The 23,637-nt window shown below is 42.2% G+C and overlaps 1 protein-coding gene across 1 annotated transcript in view; it reads left to right on the top strand.

Annotated features, from left to right (window-relative positions):
- The window catches only part of Dnah9 (dynein axonemal heavy chain 9), a 347,292-nt gene that overhangs the window by 260,722 nt on the left and 62,933 nt on the right, over positions 1-23,637 (top strand). The window contains exons 51-56 of the mRNA XM_052195119.1: positions 6,040-6,159; positions 9,593-9,781; positions 13,010-13,245; positions 16,755-16,877; positions 18,257-18,461; positions 21,070-21,234. Coding sequence (XP_052051079.1) covers positions 6,040-6,159; positions 9,593-9,781; positions 13,010-13,245; positions 16,755-16,877; positions 18,257-18,461; positions 21,070-21,234 — 1,038 coding nt within the window. The remainder of the gene's footprint in view (positions 1-6,039; positions 6,160-9,592; positions 9,782-13,009; positions 13,246-16,754; positions 16,878-18,256; positions 18,462-21,069; positions 21,235-23,637) is intronic.

Below are 23,637 nucleotides of genomic sequence, written 5' to 3' on the forward strand. Positions count from 1 at the left end.
AAGGCAGCCTGTGTCAAAGGGAACAGCAAGAAGGGCCTTAGGGACCATGCTCATCGCTGTCACTGCTCTCCCTCTCCACACACCCACTTCTTGTGCTGTCAGTCACATGTACATCCAGTCACATACATGACTTCAGTTACTGCCACAGTCAGGTGCAAACCGGATAATGTTCAGGATATCCTGTTCCTCCACATGCATTCCAAGCAAATAAGACTCCTGCTACAAATGTATGGTGATGATAATGTAGGTGATACAGATGGAGGATTCGGACTGTTGATGTGCTGCGTGGGTTCATTAATGATCTGCTGAAAATATAAACATAAAAGCTGTAGGTGGGAGACCATTGGAACCAGTCTTTCTGTGTAATACAAATACTTGAAACTGGGATGTAGCTCATCAGCAATGTATTTTAGGCCATGGGTTCAAACCATAGCATCTTAATAACAATAATAACTTGGGTGAAGAAATTAATCTCCTCTAGATACCTGCTTTAAAACCACAAGTATTCATGGTCCATTAATAGGTGGGGAGGGTCATAACCAGTCCTCCACAAGTACAATAACCTTAGCATCCCCACTGCAGCTTTTTGGAGGAAAAAACTTGCTAATAATTTTCATATTGTTCAGTCTCTCCCAGAAAAGGGTAAAGAACTGAATTTTTAAAGACTTGTTACTCAAGTTATTTTAACTAAAGGAACATTTGGTACAGAGGGGATGTTTTAGAAATGTTTATACCTTTCCAGTAGCCAAATTCACAAGATGGGCCCACTCAACCTGGGAATGTAAGAAGACTTTGAAAAGAACACTTGGCTACCATAGCAAGTGTTCCTTTTCTGCCAAAACATTTTTTGCTTTTAACCACCTCCTCTCCTTCACATGATTACACATGATTACACATGGGTCTGTTAACATCCCAAGAACATGACCAACCACTTGCTACTGAATTACAGAAAAAGAACCAGCACCCATCTTTATATGGGGCCCACCTGGATCAAAAAGATCACTCTCCAGGTGCTGCTGAGATCATCATAGCTTTCTCCACTCACACATGAATAGCCATACATTTACACTTAGACACACAGACACACAGACACATAAACACACATAAGCATGTTGTGGAACTGGAGAGATGGCTCAGCAGTTAAGAGCACTTGCTAAAGTTCGGTTCCCAGAACCCACATTGGGCATTTCATCTCATAGTCTCCTGTAACTCCAGCTATAACTACAACTTTAACGTGTAACTTGAGTTCAGACACACACACATACACACACACACACACACAAACACACACATACACACTTGCTTTGTTAACAGAATTTGTCTAACTGGTAGATTTTGGGTGGTTTTTGTTTGACCATCTATACTTTTATTTTCTACAATAGGCATATGTTGACATTACATTTTATAAATCATGGTGGTAATAAGAGCAATTTGGACATTTTCATTGGGAAACAACAAATAGTAGAAAAAGGTCTCCATTAGATACAACAGTCCTCTTTTAATTCTTTGATCTGCTTAGACCACCTGAGGCCATCTTAGAGCCTGTTACATGGTAGCTGAACCATCTCCTTGGGTCTATATCTCACATCTGCAGATGACTGAAGAACTTGCTGTCTTAGTTAGTGTTCTATTGCTGTGAAGAGACACTATGACTTAGATAACTCTTATAAAATCAAGCCCCCCAGCTAAATGCTTTCTTTTATAAGAGTTGCCTTGGTTGTGGTGTCTCTTCTTATCAGTGAAACAGTGACTAAGACTGTTGCTGATATTGAAAATATCAGATAATTTACATAGAAGTATGATTTCTGGCCATTATACAATCAGAAGCTTCCCATAATCATTCACTGCCCTGCAGTTACTTTGTGTCTTCCTGTTGGAGCAAATAGCCAGCCATGTTATGCAAGGTGATCAGCCCGGTCAGTGCCTGTTTGCTGATACTGGACTGGTATAAGGCCAGTCCTCCTTAGCTTCTTGTTCCTTTGAACATTTGAATTCTGTCCATATGCTAGGCTGATATTTTTACTCCCTGGTATACCTTATTCAGACAACTAATGAGTTTAAGTTGTTTATTTTGATGTCTTCCAAGAAAACTTGTGACAACCAGTTTCAGATGACACCTTTGTCTCTTGCTTTGTTCCATGGAGGTGGCTTCCTGCGAGCCTCTTCTTTTAGGATGAAGCTGTCAATCATCCCAAACTTCTGCTCTTCTCTCATCTTCCTATCTCCCAACTTCTGACCTCACAACATTATTTCTGTTTTATGATTGGTATAGCCAACACTATCTTCATTGACTTCTGTAACCAAAACTAAGTGTTTCTGTCCATAGATTGATTGTGAAATTTTAAAAAATCAATAACTTCCATTTATATTATGTGGATGTCTCTATTGTTCCCTGCAGATCTAAGTGATACACTATAATTATATTTTATTTATTTGTTTGTTTGTTTGTTTGTTTGTTTGTTTGCTATCTACCCCGAATGGTATCCTCTCCCAGTTCCTGTCCCACAATCCCTCCCCCCATCCCCTACCCCTTCTCCCCTGAGAGGATGGAGCCTCCTGTGGGTACTCCCCTACCCTAGCACATTAAGTTTGTGCAGGGCTAGGTGCATTTTCTCCCACTGAGGCCAGACAAGACAGCCAAGTTAGGTGAGTGGATTCCACAGATATGCAACAGCTACAGGGATAGCCCCTCTGAAGTTGTTCAGGACCCATATGAAAACTAAACAGTACATCTTCTAGATATGTACAAGGGCCAAGGGCCAGCCCATGTATGCTCTTTGGTTGGTGGCTCAATTTCTAAGAGTCCCTAAGTATTCAGGGTAGTTGACAATTGGACTTCTTATTGAATTCCTATCTATCAGGGCTCTCAGTCCTTCCTCCAACTCTTCCATAAGTGCCCCCAAGCTCCATCCAATGTTTGGTATATTTTTCTTTTTAAAAAAATATTTTTATTTTATGCATTATGTGTGTTTGCCTACATGTATATATGTTCAGTACACATGTACTCCATGTCCTCAGGGATCAGAAGAGGGTGTCAAATTCGCTATAACTAGAGCTACAGCTGGCTATGAGCTACCATGTAGGAAATGAATCTTGGATCCACTATATTGCCAACAAGTGCTCTTAACCACTGAGACCTTTCTCTAGGTCCTAACTTCCTTTACTTTTTACAGCCTCTTTCCCTCCATGCAGTTTCTATCTTTCTTTATTGGTTTTCAACCTTTATTTACTTTTGTGTAGCCTTAATTATTCATCCATTCTCCATTTATCATCCTCATCAAGTCATTATCTTTAATATCTTTCTCCCTTGTCCCTAGTTCAGAAGTCCATTCAGTGTTGAGGATAAACAAAGACCACTGATTCATTTTTTGGACTATATTCAATGGTGTCTGAGCCCCAGACTACCTCCTTTCTTGGCTTATCATTTTATTTTTGCTGTCACCCCTCCTCAAGTCACTTTCTCAGGAAAGTGCTGTGTTAAGTGAGAAGTAAATTTTTAGAATAGTTCCAGTCTGGAAATGTCTTTAGTTTGCTAACAAACTGAAATAAGGACTTTGTATTGAAATCTGAATTGCTCATTTTTCTTCCTTGAACTGATGAACAATTTCTGCTCTAGTCTGCTGAGCTGCCAACATCCTGCTCACCTTTCCAGAAGCCCTTTGACCTTATTGTTCGCAGTACCTGATGCTTACACTGATGTGTGGACAGGAATGGCAATAGGCTGCATTGTTTTGGATGGGTCCTGGGGCCTCCCTGACCAATGGGTTTTAGGAGGCATCCCATGCCTTGGCACTTAGATTTTCACTTTTTACCAATGGTTTCTGAGAGGAGCATTATCTACCCAATGTCTCCTCTCAAGCTCTTTTAACTATAGATTTAATAAGCTTGGAACATAGTAGATTTCCCTACTGCTTTTTTGTACCTGTTTAGTTTGAGATGAGCCGTACCCCACCTTCTTGTCTTTCCTGTCCACTTCCATCTTTTCTTAAACCCTTCCTCCTCAAACACAGCTCCATCTTTTGCATATCACCTGTTTCTAAAATATCCACATTCTTTTATATTATTCATGCTGACATGGAGACCTACAGTCTTCAGCTCTACATATTATTTTCTTCTATGTCAATCTCTCTTCTGTTTTCTTTGAAATCTTGCCTTCTGTAATACAGGTAGACTGGGTGTTAAAACTCCTGACCTCCTCTGTTTTCCCTCATCTTTTGTCACTGTTTGTTTTCACAGACTTTCTGGGAGATTTCTGAAGCTTTGCATAGTTCCTAAGATCATCTTTATTACCCACACTCAAATCACTACTGTATGTATACATTAACAGTAAAATTATGGGGACTCCCAGTAGCAGTTTTATCCTCTCCTCCATTTAATAAAATTCTGTTCTCAAGTCATAGCTGAACCACCTACTACCTGCCTGAGACCTGGTCACAAGGCCTTCAGTGCTGTTCTTGCTGCTATTGTGAGTCTCATCTTTTCTTCACACTACTGTTTACTTTAATCTAGGCTTTTGCTAGCATCTTCTGTCTGTTGTGTCTTAGAAGAAACTAAGAAGATGCCACGGCCACTGTAGTAATGAGCACACGGCATCTGTAGTCACTTGTGGAAAACCTACAGAGACATGAAAACCAAAGTGAGGGTTATGAGAGAAGAAGGGCTAGCAGGAACAGGAAGATAGGGGAGGACAATGGGGTAGAAATAATATGGTCACAATACACTGTGCCTAAGTCAGAAAATGTCAACAATTTAATGAAAACCTTTTTAAGGGCTGGTATTATCTCTGCAGATAAAGGCAGCTCTGCCTCATAGGATTCACTTCTAAGATCAGAGGATCTGTGCTGATTGGACCCTAACTAGTAGAGGCTCTCTATCTTGGTGACGCTGAATTCTCCATATGAGTAGAGATACTCCTTGGGATGTTAATAGACTCCTGTTTGCTACCCACCCCGTCATACTTCCAAAACCTCCAGTTGCTAGAAGGCTGTACAGATAGATATTGCCGCTGATGACCTGTGGGAAGCACAGCCTCCTCTGCCCTTCTCCAGCCATCCCACACCTCCATTAGCATGATCTTCTATCATCCTGCTGGACTGTCTCACTCCTGAACAATGCTCATTGATTCACAGAACACATAGAGCTTATGTCTGGTGTAATTGCTTCCTAGTCACTTTGGTGATAGCTTGGGAAGAAGAGGAGGTGATGAGTGTGCTCAGTCTGCAATTGTTAATCCTATGCCTTACCTCCTGCTTTAAAGTGTTCTGTTGTGTAAGCTCAGAAACCATCTATATATCTTACACCTTAGCAAGAGCCCACAAAGCAGCCTGGACTTCAGTTACTGCACAGACACATGTACACGAGTATCTGCTGTGCATTCCTGTGTGTTCACCTATGTGAATGTACACTCTAAAGGTGACATTAAAGTGACTTGATTCTTGATAAATTCAGAAAAAATTGTAATTATGACTTTCCTAAAACACCCTGTAATTTCTGGTAATGGGGTAAAATTGATAAGGGATAAGTAATAGTTTCAGCAGAAGGCAGCCAGCCGAGCCTCATTTCAGTCCGGCATATCCGGTCAGTGACATTCACACGCCCATCCTGGGGCCTGCAACCATATTCCAGTTTCTCCAGCTTTAATGTGCTTTTGCCTCCAACTGCAACAGCTGTGCTTTGTAAACTCACTGAAATCCTCCTCCTCCCCCATCACAAGAAGATGTGGGACTCACATCCCAGTCTCCTCCTACTACCCATATCACTTCATTGCCTATACACACATCATAGCTCTCAGGTTTGATTAAACATCTCCAGGTTTCCATGTCATGCTCTCCCTGCAGGCAGAAGCTGAGGTTTTCTCTGGGCACTCCAGCAATCTCCCCTCACTGGCCTTCCTTTCCTCCTCCTTCCTCAATATCCTTAGTCATTTAGCCTTTTCCTACGCAGCAGTTTCTTCTAAATCCTCTTCCCCTGAAGCTTTATCGCAGAAGGAATAGAGGTAGCTTGGAAGTCCTGACTGGCTCTGTGTCCCTTCCTCAACAGCACCTTAATGAAAACCTGGCAAAGCTTACCACCAAGTTTGAGAAAGCAACCACAGAGAAACTCAAGTGTCAGCAAGAAGCTGAAGTGACCGCAGGCACCATTTCCCTTGCAAACCGTCTGGTGAGTGTGAACTCTAATTACATTAGTGGGGCTTGTCAAGTGCCTCAGAGGTGTGAATAGATGAACTCAGCACAGTGCAGCTTTGACTCGCCCGTGGGAGGGAAGAGTATATTAAAATGTACGGAGATGCTGGCCTGTGACCTGAGAAGTATGGGTACTCAGTCTTCTCTGTTCAAAGCTGATTTCATAAGACAGTAGGCTGGCTCTGTAAGACAACTGGCACAGGTGTGGCCAAGCTTCTCGGATATACCTGGGCCAGAGGAACCATCATATTTTGGTCAATTCTAGAGTTTGTATCCACGTGCAAGAAGCAGAAAAGAATGACTGACCCTAGCATATCTGAGTGTGACCTTATTTGTGCACACCTGTGCATACACAAAGGGAAATATGGGAGAGAAGAACAGGCTCTGGTCCTTCTGAGAAAACAAGACTAAATGATAGAACGAAGGTGTTTCTTTTAGAGCATCTGGTGCTTTATAACAAATTATCCGAGGGGCAAGTGTATACATGCTGTCCTTGGTTGAGGTAGGAGAGAGCTGTTACTGGTGGGGGGAGGATACTACTGGTGGGGGGAGGATACGAAAGGGGTTAAGTGGTAGTGCATGCCTCCTGAATTTTTTACCCAGTGTTGGAGGGTTACAACACACACTATGTATATAAGATTAAGATTTCCCTTCTTGTTACATAGGAACTCTTTTGGAAAACAAAATACCACAGTAACCATTCTACAATATTTCAGAATTTTGTGGAAGGCAGAAATTTGGGTAGAATTTAGCTTTCTGTGTTGTCTCTATGCCTGAGGAATTCAGTGCTACTCAGGCCTGGGGTTTGGCTGGGTTAGAGAGTCCAGAATAACTTCCTTCCCCTGATAGGTGCTTTAACAGGTAAGGCTAGTAGAGTAGACTCAGAAGGGTCTCAATATATATATATATATATATATATATATATATATATATTGAGAGAGAGAGAGAGAGAGTGTCATCAGATAAGATGGAAAATCTCTGATGACTCTACTAAAGGGTATGTTAGCCTAGGACTCTACAAGCCAGCATTTCAAGAGGCATATGTCACTCTCATAAAACTTAGAACCAAAATCTAGCACAGTGCCAATCACCTCTGCCTTAGTCCCTCAAAATAGTTATAAATTCGAAGGTCTACAAATAGACCACTATTACTTTTGAAATAGTCTACCTGCTATCCTACTATGTGCTCCGCCTTTTTAACTCTATCCTGCCTTTATGAGAACAATATAACCAGTCTTACTATGCTTTGCCTTTCTTATATAATCAGCTTTTACAACCTAAGCTAATGCAAAGCTTTAATCTTAGATTATGTGTTCCCATGCCCATAGTTGGCTATGTGAAGATAGAGAGCTATTACTTCTGTCTTGTTTTTGGTGTTTTGTTTTGCTTTGTTTTGTTTTGTTTTGTTTTGTTTTGAGTTTGAGTTTGGCTCTCACCTTGTAGTCTAGACAATCCCCCTGCCTTGGCTTCCTGAGTCTTAAGATTACAGATGAGAGCCACCATGCCTAACTTTTCATGAGAGGTCAAAGAATCTGTGATCTTTTAAAATTCCTCATGGCTTGCATTTCTAGCACCCCCAGTGTGGAAGACTAGAGATCAGCTGCTACTAAGAGAGATTTCTCTTTAGCCTCGCATCTTTGCAGCACCACCTCCACCGAAGTAGGATAATATAACCAAGTCCTATCCTTGCTTATTCCAGCTCCAGCCATACTTTCTTTAAGGAGCCATGTGTAGCAGCCACCACTGGACTAAGTCGTGGCTTGGTGAAGATATTAGACAGCATTTTATTCCAGTTGCTATGTGTGCTGGTGTTGCATTAAGACATGGAAAATAAAAATAAAAAATAAGGCTCCTCTTGGAGTAGTTTCGACTAAGAATGAGCATAAATAAGATTCCTCACTTCTCTCCCTATATCTCCCCTGTCTTGAGTTTCTGCTCTGTGGCCTGTCTGTTGTATTTATCTGATCTTTACATGTTGTCTGTCCTTAACAAAGGTCTTTGCTCCTTGTTTATTAACCAGCACAGAAATCAATGATATGGGAAATGGGTGGGGGATATTTTTCAACAGAAATCTTTAACAGAATTTTACCGGAAAAGGGTTGTTACTGACCATGACTGACCCAGAATAGCTCTCAAAACCTCACAGATGTATCAACCAATATCCACATGTTGTTCCCAATATTTATGGGATATTGTTTTAAGGTTTTTTTCAATCTCTTAGCTGCTTTCAGCAGATAATTAACATATATATCTTTGCATTAGCTTGAGTTGTAAATCTGATTCCATAAGAAGGGCAAAGCATGGTGAGGTTAGTTACATTGTTCTCATAAAGGCAGGCTAGAGTTAAGTAGGCTAAACACATAGTAGTATAGCAGGTTGTGTACCTAGACCTAAACAGTCTCAAAGCATATTATCAGCTTAGATGCAAGGACAGGCAGAAAAATGTGTCTTCACAGTTACAGGTGGGACAAGCTGCTATGCAGCCATCAGATGATCAGTTTTATGAAATGAATTGGTTTGGAGAAGGCACCTCTCAGACATGCAAGAAATCAGTCAGATCTGGTTGGTCAGCCTCCCATCTAGCTCTGTAACCAGCTTCCAAAACTCAGCACAGCCTTCTCCACTGCTAGGGACTCCTCCATATATATGTCCCTGGAAAGTTGTGGGTCTGGGTGTATGGATGTATGGGCACCAAAGCCCCTTCTCTACTAACAGAGATTCTATAGAGAAACTTGAATTTTACTGTTCTAGTCTAATGTGACAGGGCTTTGTTGGGTTGCCAAGTCCCCTCTGCCTCTGCCAGCCCTAACAATATATGGTATTCTCCTCCCAAGAAGAGAGATGTCTGCCAAATATGAGCTAGGCTAGTTTAGATGTGTTCTACAGTCCCTGGTATTTTGTACACACTAATGCGTATACATCTTCTATCATTCCCTTGATTCGCCCCCATCCTCCCATCCTCTGGGAAATTATTTAAGGCATGTGGACTTGATTTTATTTTCATATATCCAGTACTTAGAGAGGAGAAAGAGAAAAGGCTAATTTTTGAGCATATCTTACAGACCAGGCCCTATGCTGAGTGGGAACATACATGAACATGTTTCACAGCATCCCATGGAGTTGATATAGCTGTCTCCACATGTAAAATGGGCAGAATTCTGCATCCTGCACTCAGAACCTGTTATCATTCCACAGCCAATGCGATGCACAACACAGAGTAGGGGCTTGTGTGCTGGAGTGTCACCAGCCACTAAAACATGGATAATTGGAAGGGTTGCAGGATGGAAAAGGACACAAAATGATTTACTGAGGCTTCTGTGGGGACAGGGCATGTAACCCTCTTGACTAAATTTATGTCTCTGTGGGCTCCATCTGATGAATCTCTCTGCTTTCTGCCTTTTAAATGGTAGGTTGGAGGACTTGCTTCTGAAAACATAAGATGGGCAGAGGCTGTGCAGAACTTCCGACAGCAGGAAAGGACCTTATGTGGCGACATTCTGCTTACTACAGCTTTCATTTCCTACTTGGGCTTCTTTACTAAAAAGTACCGAAAAAGTCTCATGGATGGGACCTGGAAACCCTATCTGAGCCAACTGAAAGTACGTAAGACCTGAATTTGTCCTCAGTGTGTCACTGAGATCATATGACCATAATAACCCAATCCTTGCTCTACTTGTGTGTGCACTACCACTCCAACCCGAGCATCATGGGACATATATGATCATATTCTCTTCACTGCCAGGCATTGTGGTCCTCTGTCCTTTAGTCCACCTAGAATCACAAGTCTTAATGAGGCTCTCAATGACAACTCCATGATCTTGCCCCCTATGCTCTGTTTCTTTGGTGGACCCTGCCTACTGACTTGCCTCAAAATAGTGAAACCTGGGAGACACCCAAATACCTCTGTGTTCCAGAGGACATCATGTATCATAACAGAGCTTAGATGAAAGGCTATCATGTGGTAGGTACTGTGAGGCGAGTTCCTTTTCTGTTATTCATGGCCTATTGTTGTTGGATTCCAAACCATACCTTTGGTTTGGACCTATGGTTCAAAAACACAATGGTAAAAGCAAGTTTGTCCACCAATGCTCAGGTGCTCTTCCATGGGCCATGCAGCCTGCCCTCTCTGGGTAATCGTTCCTAGACCCTCCTGCTGTGTCTCAAAGTAACGGAGAGGCAGGGTTCTGGCTGCCTATTAAAGGAGATTCTTAGCCAAATGAAAGTATCTATGGCCTAAATTATCCTGTGTGAACTACTGAGATCATATGACTATAATAACCCAACCCTTCCTGTACTTGCATATGCACTGCCACTCCAACCTGAGCTTCAGGCATGGGACATACAGGCAACATTCCTTTGGCATATTCTTACCACTCAAGCTCATCAATTCCCAACACTAACCAAAAATGTAAAGTGTCCTACATGCCATGTCAATAGAATGCAAAGACCCCCAGGTGAGGACGGTTTCAGTACATTCACAGTCCGATGGAGGTGGTTAGGTCCACAGAGTTCCTCAGCAGGAAGAGTGCGCACAATTCACATTGTACCCTGAGCCGTATCCCAAACTCCATTCATAATTATAGCCTAAGAATTCCAACTGCATTTTGTATAGTGATGGCTAAGTTTTTAACACATAAGTTTTGGGGAACACATTTAAAGCAGGCTGGCAAAGTCTATGAATCCCAAAACAATATTTTATTCATAAGATTACAATGAAAATATGGCAAAACACATTTCTGTTTTTGTTTTTTGTTTTTCTCCATATAGCTCAGGCCTGCCTCAAACTAACAATCCTCCTGCCTCGGCCTGAATATATGAAGCTTCTCCAAGGAAATCGGCCTCATGGTATTCTTAACCTGAAATTAGAAATGTGTTTTAATCTTGGTAGAATGTCATATATATGTGACATATATGTAATCACAACAGTTAGGCTGAAATAAGAGGATTGTGAGTTCAAGGTCAGCATGAGCAACATAGTAAAGATGTTGGAGGGAAGGAGGAGAAAGAGAGAATGTGTATCTTAGTTAGGGCTTCATTGCTGTGAAGAGACGTCAAGACCACAGAAACTCTTATAAGGACAGCATTTAATTGGGGCTGGCTTACAGGTTCAGAGGTTTAGTACATTATCATCATGGCAGGATCATGACAGAATCCAGGCAGGCATGGTGCAGGAGTTGCTAAAAGTTCTAAATCTTCATCTGAAGGCTGCTAGGAGAAGACTGGCTTCCAAGGTTTTAAAGCCCACACCCACAGTGGCATACCTACTCCAACAAGGCCACACTTCCAAATAGTGCCACTCCCTGAGCCAAACATATTCAACAGAGAGAGAGACAGACAGACAGACAGACAGAGACAGAGACAGAGACAGATGCCACCTATTTCTTTCATTTAAACTCATTTAACCTTTGACATTGTAGCATGATATTCTCACCTATAAATTTCACACTCTAGATTCGTGTGATTGAGTTGAAAAAAAAAAAACCTCACAAAAATGTCATCATGATTTAAGTAGGTTGATGACTTTTGGAAGAACACTTTCAAAGCTGTCCTGGATACCATGTGGCCAAAGGGGCTGCCACTTGAACATCCTAAAGGAAAAGGAGATGGTTTAAATAGTTTCCCTGAGTTACCTAGGCAAAACAAACTGCAAAGAGAGTTGAATCAAAGGGTTTAAATGGTGTTAAGTCTAAACGTTAAAACCATTATTGTAAATGAAAGTGGTCAGACACAAAAGGTCACATCTTGTATGATTCCATTTTTATTAAATATCTAAAGTAAGAAAATCTATAGAGACAGAAAGCATATTAGTAATTGCCAGGAGCTTGCAATAGGGAGACACAGGGAAGGATTGTTTAATGAGCCTGAATTGTCCTTTGGGGCCATGGAAATACCTGAGAGTAAATGGACTGAGTTCAAAGCTCCCCAGCCCTGTGACTGTGCTATCCCCCACTGACCTGTATACCTTACAGTGGTTCATTTTCCATTGTGTAAATTTCACATCCTTTTAAAAGTATGTAAGTCAATGAAAAAGATTATTTATAGAAGAATTAGGTGAACTGAGAGAGGCCAAAATACAAAAACAGAAAGGATTCTTCAGCCCTGAGAGTATGTAGAGTGATGTGGGTGGAGTTCTCAGGGCCCAGGGTGTGTGTGTGCTCAAGGTATGCTTGCTTGGGGGAATGGAGGGCAGCCGAGCAGCCTGGAGGAGGGAAGATTGGGTTAGGGGAAAGGAAGCTTCCATGGCCCTTTACCAGCTGGTAAAAGAGATGAGAGGAGAGAGCGGTCTGTGTGAGCTGGTACTGTCACCAGAAAACTGACTTGAGAAACACAAAAATGGCAGAAAAGTAAATGTGTACATGGTTATGGACATATAGATTAAGATATAAATAATCCAGGCTGGAAAGATAACTCAGTCTCCAAGTCTAACTACCCAAGACAGATCATAGAGACCCACATAGTAGAGGGAGACAACCAGTTTCCCCAAATTATACTCTGACATTGACACACATGCCATATCATGTGCACACCCACCCACATATATACACATGCATGCACATGCAATAAATAATTCTTTTAAAGACATAAACAACATAAAAAGAATTGCGATGTAGATGAATATACCAAAGAACAAAAAATTGGTCACAGGGTACATTTCTATTGTTCATCCTTCAGGGTGGTTTCAGCGACAGTTATATAGGCAATTAAGCCCACCCACATCAGGAGGATGTTGGTCTTGCTTTTAAAGGGGTTATGTTATACAGTGAGATACTGTAGATTCTTCCCCACTGGGATAGAGTTTTCCATTCAGAATGTCACCTCTTCATCAGGTTCCCATTCCAACCACCCCAACCCTGGACCCCCTGAGGATGCTAACTGATGATGCTGATGTGGCTGCCTGGCAGAACGAGGGTCTCCCTGCTGACCGCATGTCCATGGAGAATGCCACCATCCTCATCAACTGTGAGCGCTGGCCGCTTATGGTTGACCCTCAACTGCAAGGTATTAAATGGATCAAGAACAAATATGGAGAAGAACTCCGGGTCACCCAGATTGGCCAAAAGGGGTAAGCAACTGGTCACACAAGTTACCACTGTTGCCTTTTGTATAAGAAGAAAACATTTCATGGAGCAAACATATACCCTGGTAGCTTAGTTTTCCTCTCCTGACCTCTCCATCAGGTAACTGTCCAGATTTCTTGCAGGTTTTCTTCTCAGATTAAGAAGTATTGAAGCAAGGCACTTGGGTACCAGCTCTATGATCTTCCTCATTAGAAATCATGCACTATCAGTAGGATGACTCTAGCTCATAATTTATTATACATTTCATCGGAAGAGAAGAAATGTCCAACACAGAGAAATGGTAAATGTTTAACAAAGCAGAAGAAACACTGCAACCCTGACCTTTGTATAAGGTATACATGTATTAAATCTATACCTCACAAGGACATACAACTACTATATGCCAGTTAAAAGGATGCTATAACTTCTCATCTCATCTGGGCATATATTGTCATGATCTCTGGTGTGTTAATCTCTTAGACAATTATTGGTTATCAAACTGACAGTTTCAGGATCACCTAGGAGTTAAGCCTCTGGGATGCCGGTTGGGAATCATCTTGTCTAGGTTATCTTCCAGCCCTTGATTGGTTTAATTGAAGTGGGAAGACCCCCCACCCTAAAATGAGTGGCACTATTCCCTAGGCTTGGGTCCCAAACTATATAAAAAGGAGAAAGCTTCTGTGGTAGTCTGAATGGAAATGGCCCCCATAATTTCATAGGGAGTGGCACTATTAGGAGCTGTAGCTGTGTGGGAGTGGGAGTGACCTTGTTGAAGGAAGGGTGTCACTGAGGGTTGTGTCATAAGAAGCTCAAGCCAGGCCCAGTGTCATTCATTTTTCCTGCTGCCTGCCTATCCAGATGTAGAACTTTCCGTTACCTCTCCAGCACCATGCCTGTCTGCGTAGTATCATGCTTCCTGTCTTAGTTTGAGTTTCCATTGCTGTGAAGAGACACCATTACCAAGGCAACTCTTATAAAGGACAACATTTAATTAAGGCTGGCTTACAGGTTCCCAGGGTCAATCCATTATCTGAAGGCTGGAGCATGGCAGCATCTAGGCAGGCATGGCATATGAGACGCTGAGAGTTCTACATCTTGATTGAAAGGCAAACAGGAGAAGACTGACTTCTAGGGAACTAGGAGGAGGGTCTCAAAGCACACATTCACAGTGACACACTTCCTCCAATAAGGCCACACCTACTCCAAGGATATTCAAACCACCACACTTCCCATCATGATAACAATGAACTAAACCTCTGAACTGTAAGCCAGCCACAATTAAATGTTTTCCTTTATAAAAGTTGCTGAGGTCATGGTGTCACTTCACAGCAATAGAACGTTGACTAAGACACTAACTGAACATGGGTATTCTACTACCCTGGCACATTAAGTTTGTGCAGGCCTAGGTGCATTTTCTCCATCTCATTTGCGGCTTTGAATGCAACTTGACCAGCTGCCTCGAGCTCCTCAGATGGCACATTAAGTGTAGGCCAGCAGCAGTCGGGACCTGATCTTGAGGGAGGAGGTCACTGGTCACTGGATTGGGTTTACTCTGTTTGGCCAGGCTCGTGGGTTTTGCTGCCACCCTGTCTCCCCTCTACAACATGACTCTTCTCATGATGTTAGACATGCACCAGAAGGCTCATACTGATATCAGTGGAGGCCATCTGACTGACACCTGTCACTCCATGTTCAGTGCATCAGAGAACACAAAGCATGAACACCACAAATGGACCTGCCTTGCAAAACAATGTCAGGAGGAAGTGACTAGACCAGACTATCATGTGGCCTTAGGGAAAGATCACAGAAGGGAATTCCTTACCCACAAATGGGACTGGCAATGATAGGTGAGAAGTCACCGGGTAGAGTTGTGTCATTGAAAATGAACAAAGGCCAGAGCAAGGCTAGCCTCTTGCCCCAGAGTTGCTGCAAAGTGCTTCCATACCCTTAGGAATTGATGGAAAGAAACTGAGTTCTGGCAATAGCTCCAGGAAGGGATTAGCCTGGAAGAGTATTCATAAAAGCACAGGGCCAGGAGCCACTGACAGTGACAGCTCAGGAACCATCTGCAACTCCAGTACCAAGGGATCTGATTCCTCTTCTTGCAGCCTTCCCTCACACAAAAGCATGCACAACATGCAAGTAATACAAACAAATTTAAAAAAAATAGTATATATTTCCTCGGACTCCCAAAGTGAGACTTAAAAACAGCTATTTGTGAGTTAACTGGTGGTGGTATACCAGCTTGTACTGTGTGCTAAAGGGATACGCCATGTGCCATTTTAGAGTTTTCATAAAATAGATAAAATCTGTTCTTAAGTATAATAAATGTCTTATTTTACATGTGTAAAAATTTACTTTGGAAGAATATCCAATGCCTTCAGGAGATGTTTATATTATATAATATATATATATAAACTAGGTTATAAAGCAAAAGTGCCACATGAATTCAATAATATAAAAACTAAAATGTACTGAGGTCAGCTCTTTATACCTACAGGCTGCACAGAGAACCAACCCTGTGTCTGAAATACTTGGGAATGATTGTGTGTGTACTAAACATGTGCAGGCACACCACCCCCATTGTTAATCCAATGCAACCACCATTACCCAGCATTTCACTGGATGAAGTATTATAAATAAAAGTGTATAAAAGGATGGCTGCAGAGTGTGTGCACATATGACATCATTTCATGTATGGATGTAGTTGAACCATTTAATCCTATCCCTGTGTAGCTGAAGAATTAATGAGACTCAGACTATGGTTGTTTTGTTTGTCTTGAGCAATACTGGAAGGTAACCCCTAATCTGCTTTTCTAACTGCTGGCCTGTCTACTTCCCAAACAGTGTACCCCAAATACTTACTGTTTCTCTTGGCCATGTGCCCATAGTTCATCTCCTCTCATGGTGGCTTCCTGCTCCTCCTCTTCTACTTCCTCCCCTCCTCCTCCTTCTCTCTCTTTCTCTGTCTCTCTCTCTCTCTCTCTCTCTCTCTCTCTCTTGATATATATATATATATATATATATATATATATATATATATATATATACATATATCCTTCCCACTCTCTGCAACCCCTACCATATAATTCCAAAACAACCTACCTCTATTCCCTCCAGAAATTGACTATAGCCATTTTTATTTAACCAGTAGTTTTAAATCGTGCACTTGTTGGCTTTGTTTCCTATGGGGCCCCAAGCCAACCCCCCACCACCCAGTACCAAAAGACCACCCAAATAAGCAGATGACTACAGTAAACACTGAACTGTAAATAACAGACAGAGGGCTTGTGATTAATTTTCATATTTCTTTTTATTTTGTCATATCTATTTTTAGAAATAAAAAAAGCATAAATGTCATTTTAAGTAGAGAAAAATATAGCAGCTGAAAGCATTTCTGGAAGGTATGCTTCCCTGCCCAGTTCTGTACTTCCCTCAGAGGCACAGCGGACTTGTTAAATTGCCTCAGATCCATGCACTGGTATGGATTCACACTACCTAACTTGCTCCTCAGCTGCCTTCAGACCATAGAGCGTGCCCTGGAAGCTGGAGATGTGGTACTGATTGAGAACCTTGAGGAGTCCATAGATCCTGTCCTGGGACCTCTGCTTGGGAGAGAAGTCATTAAGAAAGGACGGTGAGACTTGGCTGCACAGCTGCCCTGTGATCAGAGTGGGTCCACTGCCCTGGTTAGAGCTTTGGAGAGCACACTTCTAGAACTTTCTCCCCTGGGCTCAGGAGCTCACTGCAGCTGGCCTGCCTTCTTCTCCTCTAGCAGCAGGGCATTCTATATTGCCCTTGGATTCTAGAAGCCTGAAACTCCTAGCCCTGTTTCTAATGGCTATAGTGCACAATTTGAAGGGCACCTTAAGGGAAAAATGGTCAAAACCAACAGACTTCTAAGACATATAATTTATTCAGCTGAATATGTGAGGCTCAGAACACATCTCTCCCAGTCAATTTGATGACCTTTTGTGACTTTGAATGCTTGGCAGGTACAGGGTAGAGAGAGAAAGTTTATATGAATGAGAAAATGAGAGGGAATAGAAGGGCTTCCATCTCATATGATAGATGTACTAATTAACATGAAGATGTGATTAATTCTAGGGTCATCCTTGCCTGTTGTCTGTTGCTGTATCAACAGACTCAAGGCTAAGTAGTTCCTTAAGAAAATTCATTTGTGTAGTTCACAGTTTTAGAAACAGAAAGCCCAAAGTTGACCAACTGGATCTGATAAGAGTTGTTTTGCTATATCATAGCCTGGATATAGCACTGTGGCAGGAGTCCTTGGTCAGTGAGTGTGGGTGGTTAACATGAGACAGAAAGCAAGAGATTGGGGAGAGTCCAGGCTTAGTCTTTTAGAGTCTAATCCACTCCTACTAGACCCAACCCCCTCCCAAGAGACAGAATTAACCCTTAAAATTACCTTACACCAGATCCCACCCCTCAGACACACACACACACCCCAGCACACATGCACACATGCGTGCATACAATCATTCTATCATATGGAAGACCAGTACATGGATCTTTGGAGAAAAACCATGTCCAAGTCTTAGCAGTAGCCTTACTGGTTGCAGAGTCCCCAAGTAACCCTTCTGTGTTTAATTATTTTCACCTATCAAAGACATCCCGTTCTAGCCAAATAAAAATAAAAATAAAAAATAAAAGACGCCCTCTAGCATGTCTAGAAGATCTTCCTGCCTACTGCAAGCAGATACCCCTTCTGCTGTATTCTGTGCTGCCATCTGCTGGGACATTCTCTTAGTATCCGAGTCTATACTGACAGTGGGAATGGCTCTGACTAAAGTTTCACACTATAAAATAAAACATAAGACAAAACTTAATCTTTCCAGTCTGCTCCCAACATTAAGGCAAAGAAAGGTCCTAGATAGCTGTTAGACATAATTAGGAAAAATTCTTGAGAATATGATAATACTGTTGACTGTGCTCCTATTTAAAAACAAAATCTAAAATTCTACCTGAAGGCACCCCTCTTTCATCTGATCCTTCCAGATTCATCAAGATCGGAGACAAGGAGTGTGAATTCAATCCCAAGTTCCGGCTCATCCTTCACACCAAGTTGGCCAACCCTCACTACCAGCCTGAGCTGCAGGCTCAGGCTACCCTAATCAACTTCACAGTGACCAGGGATGGCCTGGAGGACCAGCTGCTGGCTGCTGTAGTCAGCATGGAGAGACCAGACCTGGAGCAGCTGAAGGTGTGTCAGAGATTCACTGAGGAAGGAAGGAAGGGGTCTTCTGCACTGGGTCCTGCAGTGAACCCACTGTAGGAACAGGAATGGGCAAGTTTCTCTTGGAATCCAGCAGAGTGGGCTGGCTCTTCAAGACATGGGATGAGTTCCAATCCTACCTAGTCACCTGGGAATACCCAGATGGGAAAGGAAGAATGTGCTTGGCTAAAGAACAGAAGCAGGAAAGCTGGGAGAGGTGACATTCCTGTCCCCAAGAGCAGTGCTTGGCTCAGGGCTCTGATGTGAGAACGTCTGATTTCCCGACTCACATGGAGCCATCCAAAGCCAAGTAGGATTAAATTATGCATAGGTAACAGAAACAGAGTCATCTTTGCTGGGTTTGTGTCTTAGCCAGCTTAAGGTACATGTCAGGCAGCCTAAAAAGCAGGTACCTGGTTCCTATCACTTACAAAGACTGGGAGCTAAAGACCACATTGCTGGTATAACTGTTCCTTATGAGCCTTCTTTTCTTGGCTTGCTGGCAGCTGCCTAGTCAGATAACCTCTAGTATATGTATAGAGCTAGGAGCCCCTCTTTTAAGTTTCTTCTAGGAATATTAATCCCATCTAGTAAGGGCTCTCTTCTATGACACCTAAGTACTTTCCTACATAGTCAATTGGAAGATTATTCTTAGCATACACATTTGAGGGAGCATAGCTCAGTCCGCCCCATGAGCATGCTCTCCTTTCTTTCTTTAGATGTGATTAGATTAGACAATATAAGCCGAGAAGAGGAAACAACCTTCCATAGCATGTGTGAAATTGAATCCAAACCTCCCTAGAACTCGCCCCAGACCATCATAGACTATTTAAGACACACTCTGGAGCCCAAGTCCACAACAAACAAGATTATTGTGTGGAGGACCCAACAGCCAAGCAGAGGGGAACACAGGAAATAGAAATGCAAACTGAGAAATAATGTCATTTTAGCTACTAATAAGAATCTTCAGTAAATGAAACTAGGTAGTATAGAAAACTATAGGGCCAAGTTGGCCTCAAACTCATCATTACCATGCCTCTGTCTCCCATTTGCCAGAAGTGTGTGTGTGTGTGTGTGTGTGTGTGTGTGTGTGTGTGCGCCAATGTGCATTCATGCAAAGAGGTAAAGTTTAAGGGTATTAATTTAAACAATAGTTATCAGAAAGAAGCTTCTATGAGGTATTAGCCTTCGAGCTAATTTCTAAGTAATTAGAAAGCCTCTAGGTACAGTGTTCCCAAAAGGGAACAGCTAGGCCTAGCCTCAGGCTGGACTAACATCTGTGTTTTTAAGAGAATGAACAGGGCTTGGAGTGATGGATCAGCAGTTAATAATGCTTCTTTTGTAGAGGGTCCAAGTTCTGTCCCTAGCACCCACGTGTGACATCTCATGACCATCTATAACTCCAGTGCCAGGAGATCTGACACTTTTTAGCCTCTTTGGGTACCTGTATACATGTGCATATACAGACACATATACATATAATAAGTCATACACATAATTAGTAAATAAGCCAGAGAGAAAGAGAAAGAGAGAAAGAAAGAAAGAAAGAAAGAAAGAAAGAAAGAAAGAAAGAAAGAAAGAAAGAAAGAAAGAAAGAAAGAAAGAAAGAAAGAAAGAAAGAAAGAAAGAAAGAAAGAAAGAAAGAAAGAAAGACGTGAGGGAGGTCACATGGCTAAAAGCCCTAATATGTAAGTTGTTCTTGATTGAGATCAAAAGGTTTCACAGGTCAAATATGCTTGGGCTATCTGGAGTTAACTCCCATCTGCCAGTGTACAAATCAAGAGTGCTTAGGGCTTTAGGATAGCCAACCTAATGATCACAAAGCAAAAAAGATGTGAAAGGTGCTGGGATTCCAATCCTACCCTGGCCACAGATAAGGACCTTGTTGGAACTGCATGAACCAGATGAGTTTGTCTTTTAAGTACTTCTTTTCTGTTCATCTGATGCCAGAAAATCTAGAGACAGTACGTTCTGGAGGATGAAACCATTTCTCTACTCTCTGCTCACAGGTTCTATTTAGTGACCTCAGCACTGTACTAAGCATAGCACAGCACTCTTAAGTGTAAGGATTGGGAGTCACAGATATCTGACATGGAAAGAGCATAAGCCAGCCCATGATCTTCATTCTAAATGGGTGGGGAGTTATATCCTGGAGCCTCTCAGATACCAAACTGCTGATGGTCCAGTCTCTTATGTAAATGATCTATTTGCTCACGTCTTCTCACGTGCTTCCATTCGCTTCTAGATTACTTCTAACACCCACTATGTTGTAAATGTTACACCAATCACTCATAGGCTGCTATTTGGAGAGCACTGTCATGAATAGGTCTGGGCATGTTCAATTCAGATGAACCTTTACCATTATTTCAGGCTAAACCCCTCACATTTTCCCTCCCAGAATCATGGCAGCCACAGCTGAGACCCCACTCACCTGCTCACATCTACTCAGGGTCAACAGCATTCTGCTGCTGTACCCTTGGTACCCTGTCTCTGCAGGGAGAGACTCTGCCCCTTCCAACATGTATTTATTCAAGCCTGAGCTAGAGTAAGATGCTGTGGCATCTCTACCTGACTCCTCCTTGCTTGATATTTACAGTCAGATCTCACAAAGCAGCAGAACAGTTTCAAAATCACCCTCAAAACCTTGGAGGACAATCTGCTGTCTCGCCTCTCTTCAGCCTCGGGGAACTTCCTGGGAGAAACAGCCTTGGTAGAGAACCTGGAGGTCACCAAGCAGACGGCTGCAGAGGTGGAAGACAAGGTACGCCCACTCTGGAGAGCCTGAAAGCCCAGGCTAGATGCTCCTTTGGCTCCTACTTCCTCTGATCTCAGAACCTGAATCTGGCTTCTGTTTCCATCTTCCCAAGGTCCTTCTAAAGAGTCCACACACATATGGGCAGTGCTACTTGGATGTAGTGGGTTGTCAAAAAGACATGAAGTTGTGAGGTTAACATGTTGAAAGTGATAAAGGGGAAATTATAGGAGAAAATTGGGGATAGGGATGATCAAGTTTATTATACACAGGTATAAAATCCTCAAGAATAAAGAAAAATACAAATTTTAAAAGATGTTTTTAAAGTCCAGGCACAATCCTGGACAGAGCTAGTATCTTCTAGAAAAGGCTTTTGATATTTCACTTCAGTCTGAGTACAGCCCTGCTTTTTCAGCAGGGAATGGTGCCCACAGAGAATACCTAAGTCGGTAGAATCTCCCCATAGCGGTATAAATTAAATAATTCAGATGTTATTGTGTCCTAAGACAATCCTCTGGTCTTGACAAAAAGATCTCAAAGTTTGATTTTAATGAGAAAATATTAGTACCATCCCAGGAAACTCAGCTCTCAACAATATCATCCTGGGAAACAGTTCCAGTGCACAGCTTCCTTCCTGCATAGCATGTTGGAAAGGCTGTTTCCCCATGGAGACTAGAAAATGACTTGATCAGAAAGGGGACTCAACTCTTACCCCTCCCACCAAAACCCTAGCCATGTGCAAGCCCTTCTGCATTTCCTTCCTGCCCAGATCAGACCAGTTCTGAGACTGTCTCCAGTGAGGACCTCACACATCTACAGTGGGGAGTCTCTGAATGAGTGTGCTGACTGCCTGCTTCCTATGATTCCTCTGAACAGGGAAAGGCTTTGTTCAACATAGGGTCAAAATAAGAAAAGCCTCATATGTACAAGATCCTGTGTTCAATCCTCCACACCACCAAAATGTTACAAACAGAACAAGTGATAAGTCACAATCAACCAGATCTGAACTAAGAAGTAACAGTGATGACAATGAAAAGTCCAACCTAGCTGAGTGGCTGCTCTGTGATGAAGGTTTGCTGTCCACTATCTCAGCAGCTATATCTCACACAAGCCTGAGAGTATAGAAAACCCAAAGCTCTGATCTAGAGAGACCCAGATCACCCAGAGGAGGTAGGTCAGAGGGCAGAGCCAGCCTTGCTGATCTCTCCTGTTGTATCACCCTTCCTTGCCTCATCGTTACCTGCCACATGCCATACAGAGCCCATTTTAGAAGCTCTTTTTTCCCTTCTCATCCATCTAATGATATTTACTTGACAGCTGCCATATTCCAAATTCCATGACAGCACTTAAGGCAACAAGCAGCATGCGTGGATTATAAGGGATGGTGGGCTTCTGAGGCAAGGCCCTGAATTCACAGCAATGAGAGTAGATACTTAATACAATGGGGCTGGTGAGATCGTATAATTCAGGGTAGATTAAAAGCTTGTCTATGAAAAAATTGAGAATCAGTTGCCAATGTCATAAGGCATAAGGGCCAAACATAAGGCTACAACTGGTTCATGGGTTGACATGGTGCAACTGGGCGAGAGATACAGATAATTGGAGACTAGGAACAGACAGAAATGAAGGTATCTCATTTCTGACTGTCTCTATAAAGCTATGGGGGCTTAGCAATCAGGGATATGTTCTGAGAAGTGTACCACTTAGAGGATATCAGAGGGTAGTTGTGTAGACACTATCAGTTAGGCTGTCACTGGATGGTATGACCATATGGAACTCCATTCTGTCCTTGTGACTGGATTTTAGGGAATCCAGGAGTCAATCTTATCTGCTACAAGTAAGGGAGTAGTGTTGAGATACGATGTTGGGAGAGAGGTGAAAATTTATTACATTTATGGAAAATTAGAACAAGAGTTGACTAGAGGCATAGAGATTAATGAGCAGTGCTAAGCAGTTGGGGGGCATTGAAATCTAAATCTTAATGACACTGACTGAATATTATGTGATTTTTTAATGCTCTTCTGAGATTCAGCTCTGAACTTAACCAATTTATATTTATTAGCATCATTGACATATAGTAGTTGGATTTTTCTTAGAGTTTCTTATTAATTAGCATTTTCATCTCAAGCATTACTGTTTGTGTATTCTTCAACCTTTCATCCCTTCCTAGTGAGTTTGAAATAGATCACAAGTTCTTGTAGACTCTAGGCTATAGGATGTCAAATCCATTTGTGTGTGTGTGCGGGGGGGGGGGGGGGGGGGGGGGGGGGGGTCTCTATTTAACCACTGTTGTGTTACTCCCCTACTGGGTCCTGCTTCTAGCAATCTCCGATCCAATCTCTGCTTCTGTCTCTTCCATTTGCCAAGTTAGTAAAAATGCAAAATGCTTGGGTTGCTATACCTGGCTTATTT

Source organism: Apodemus sylvaticus, chromosome 10 (genome assembly GCF_947179515.1).
Source record: "Apodemus sylvaticus chromosome 10, mApoSyl1.1, whole genome shotgun sequence".
NCBI classification, from domain to species: Eukaryota; Metazoa; Chordata; class Mammalia; order Rodentia; family Muridae; genus Apodemus; species Apodemus sylvaticus.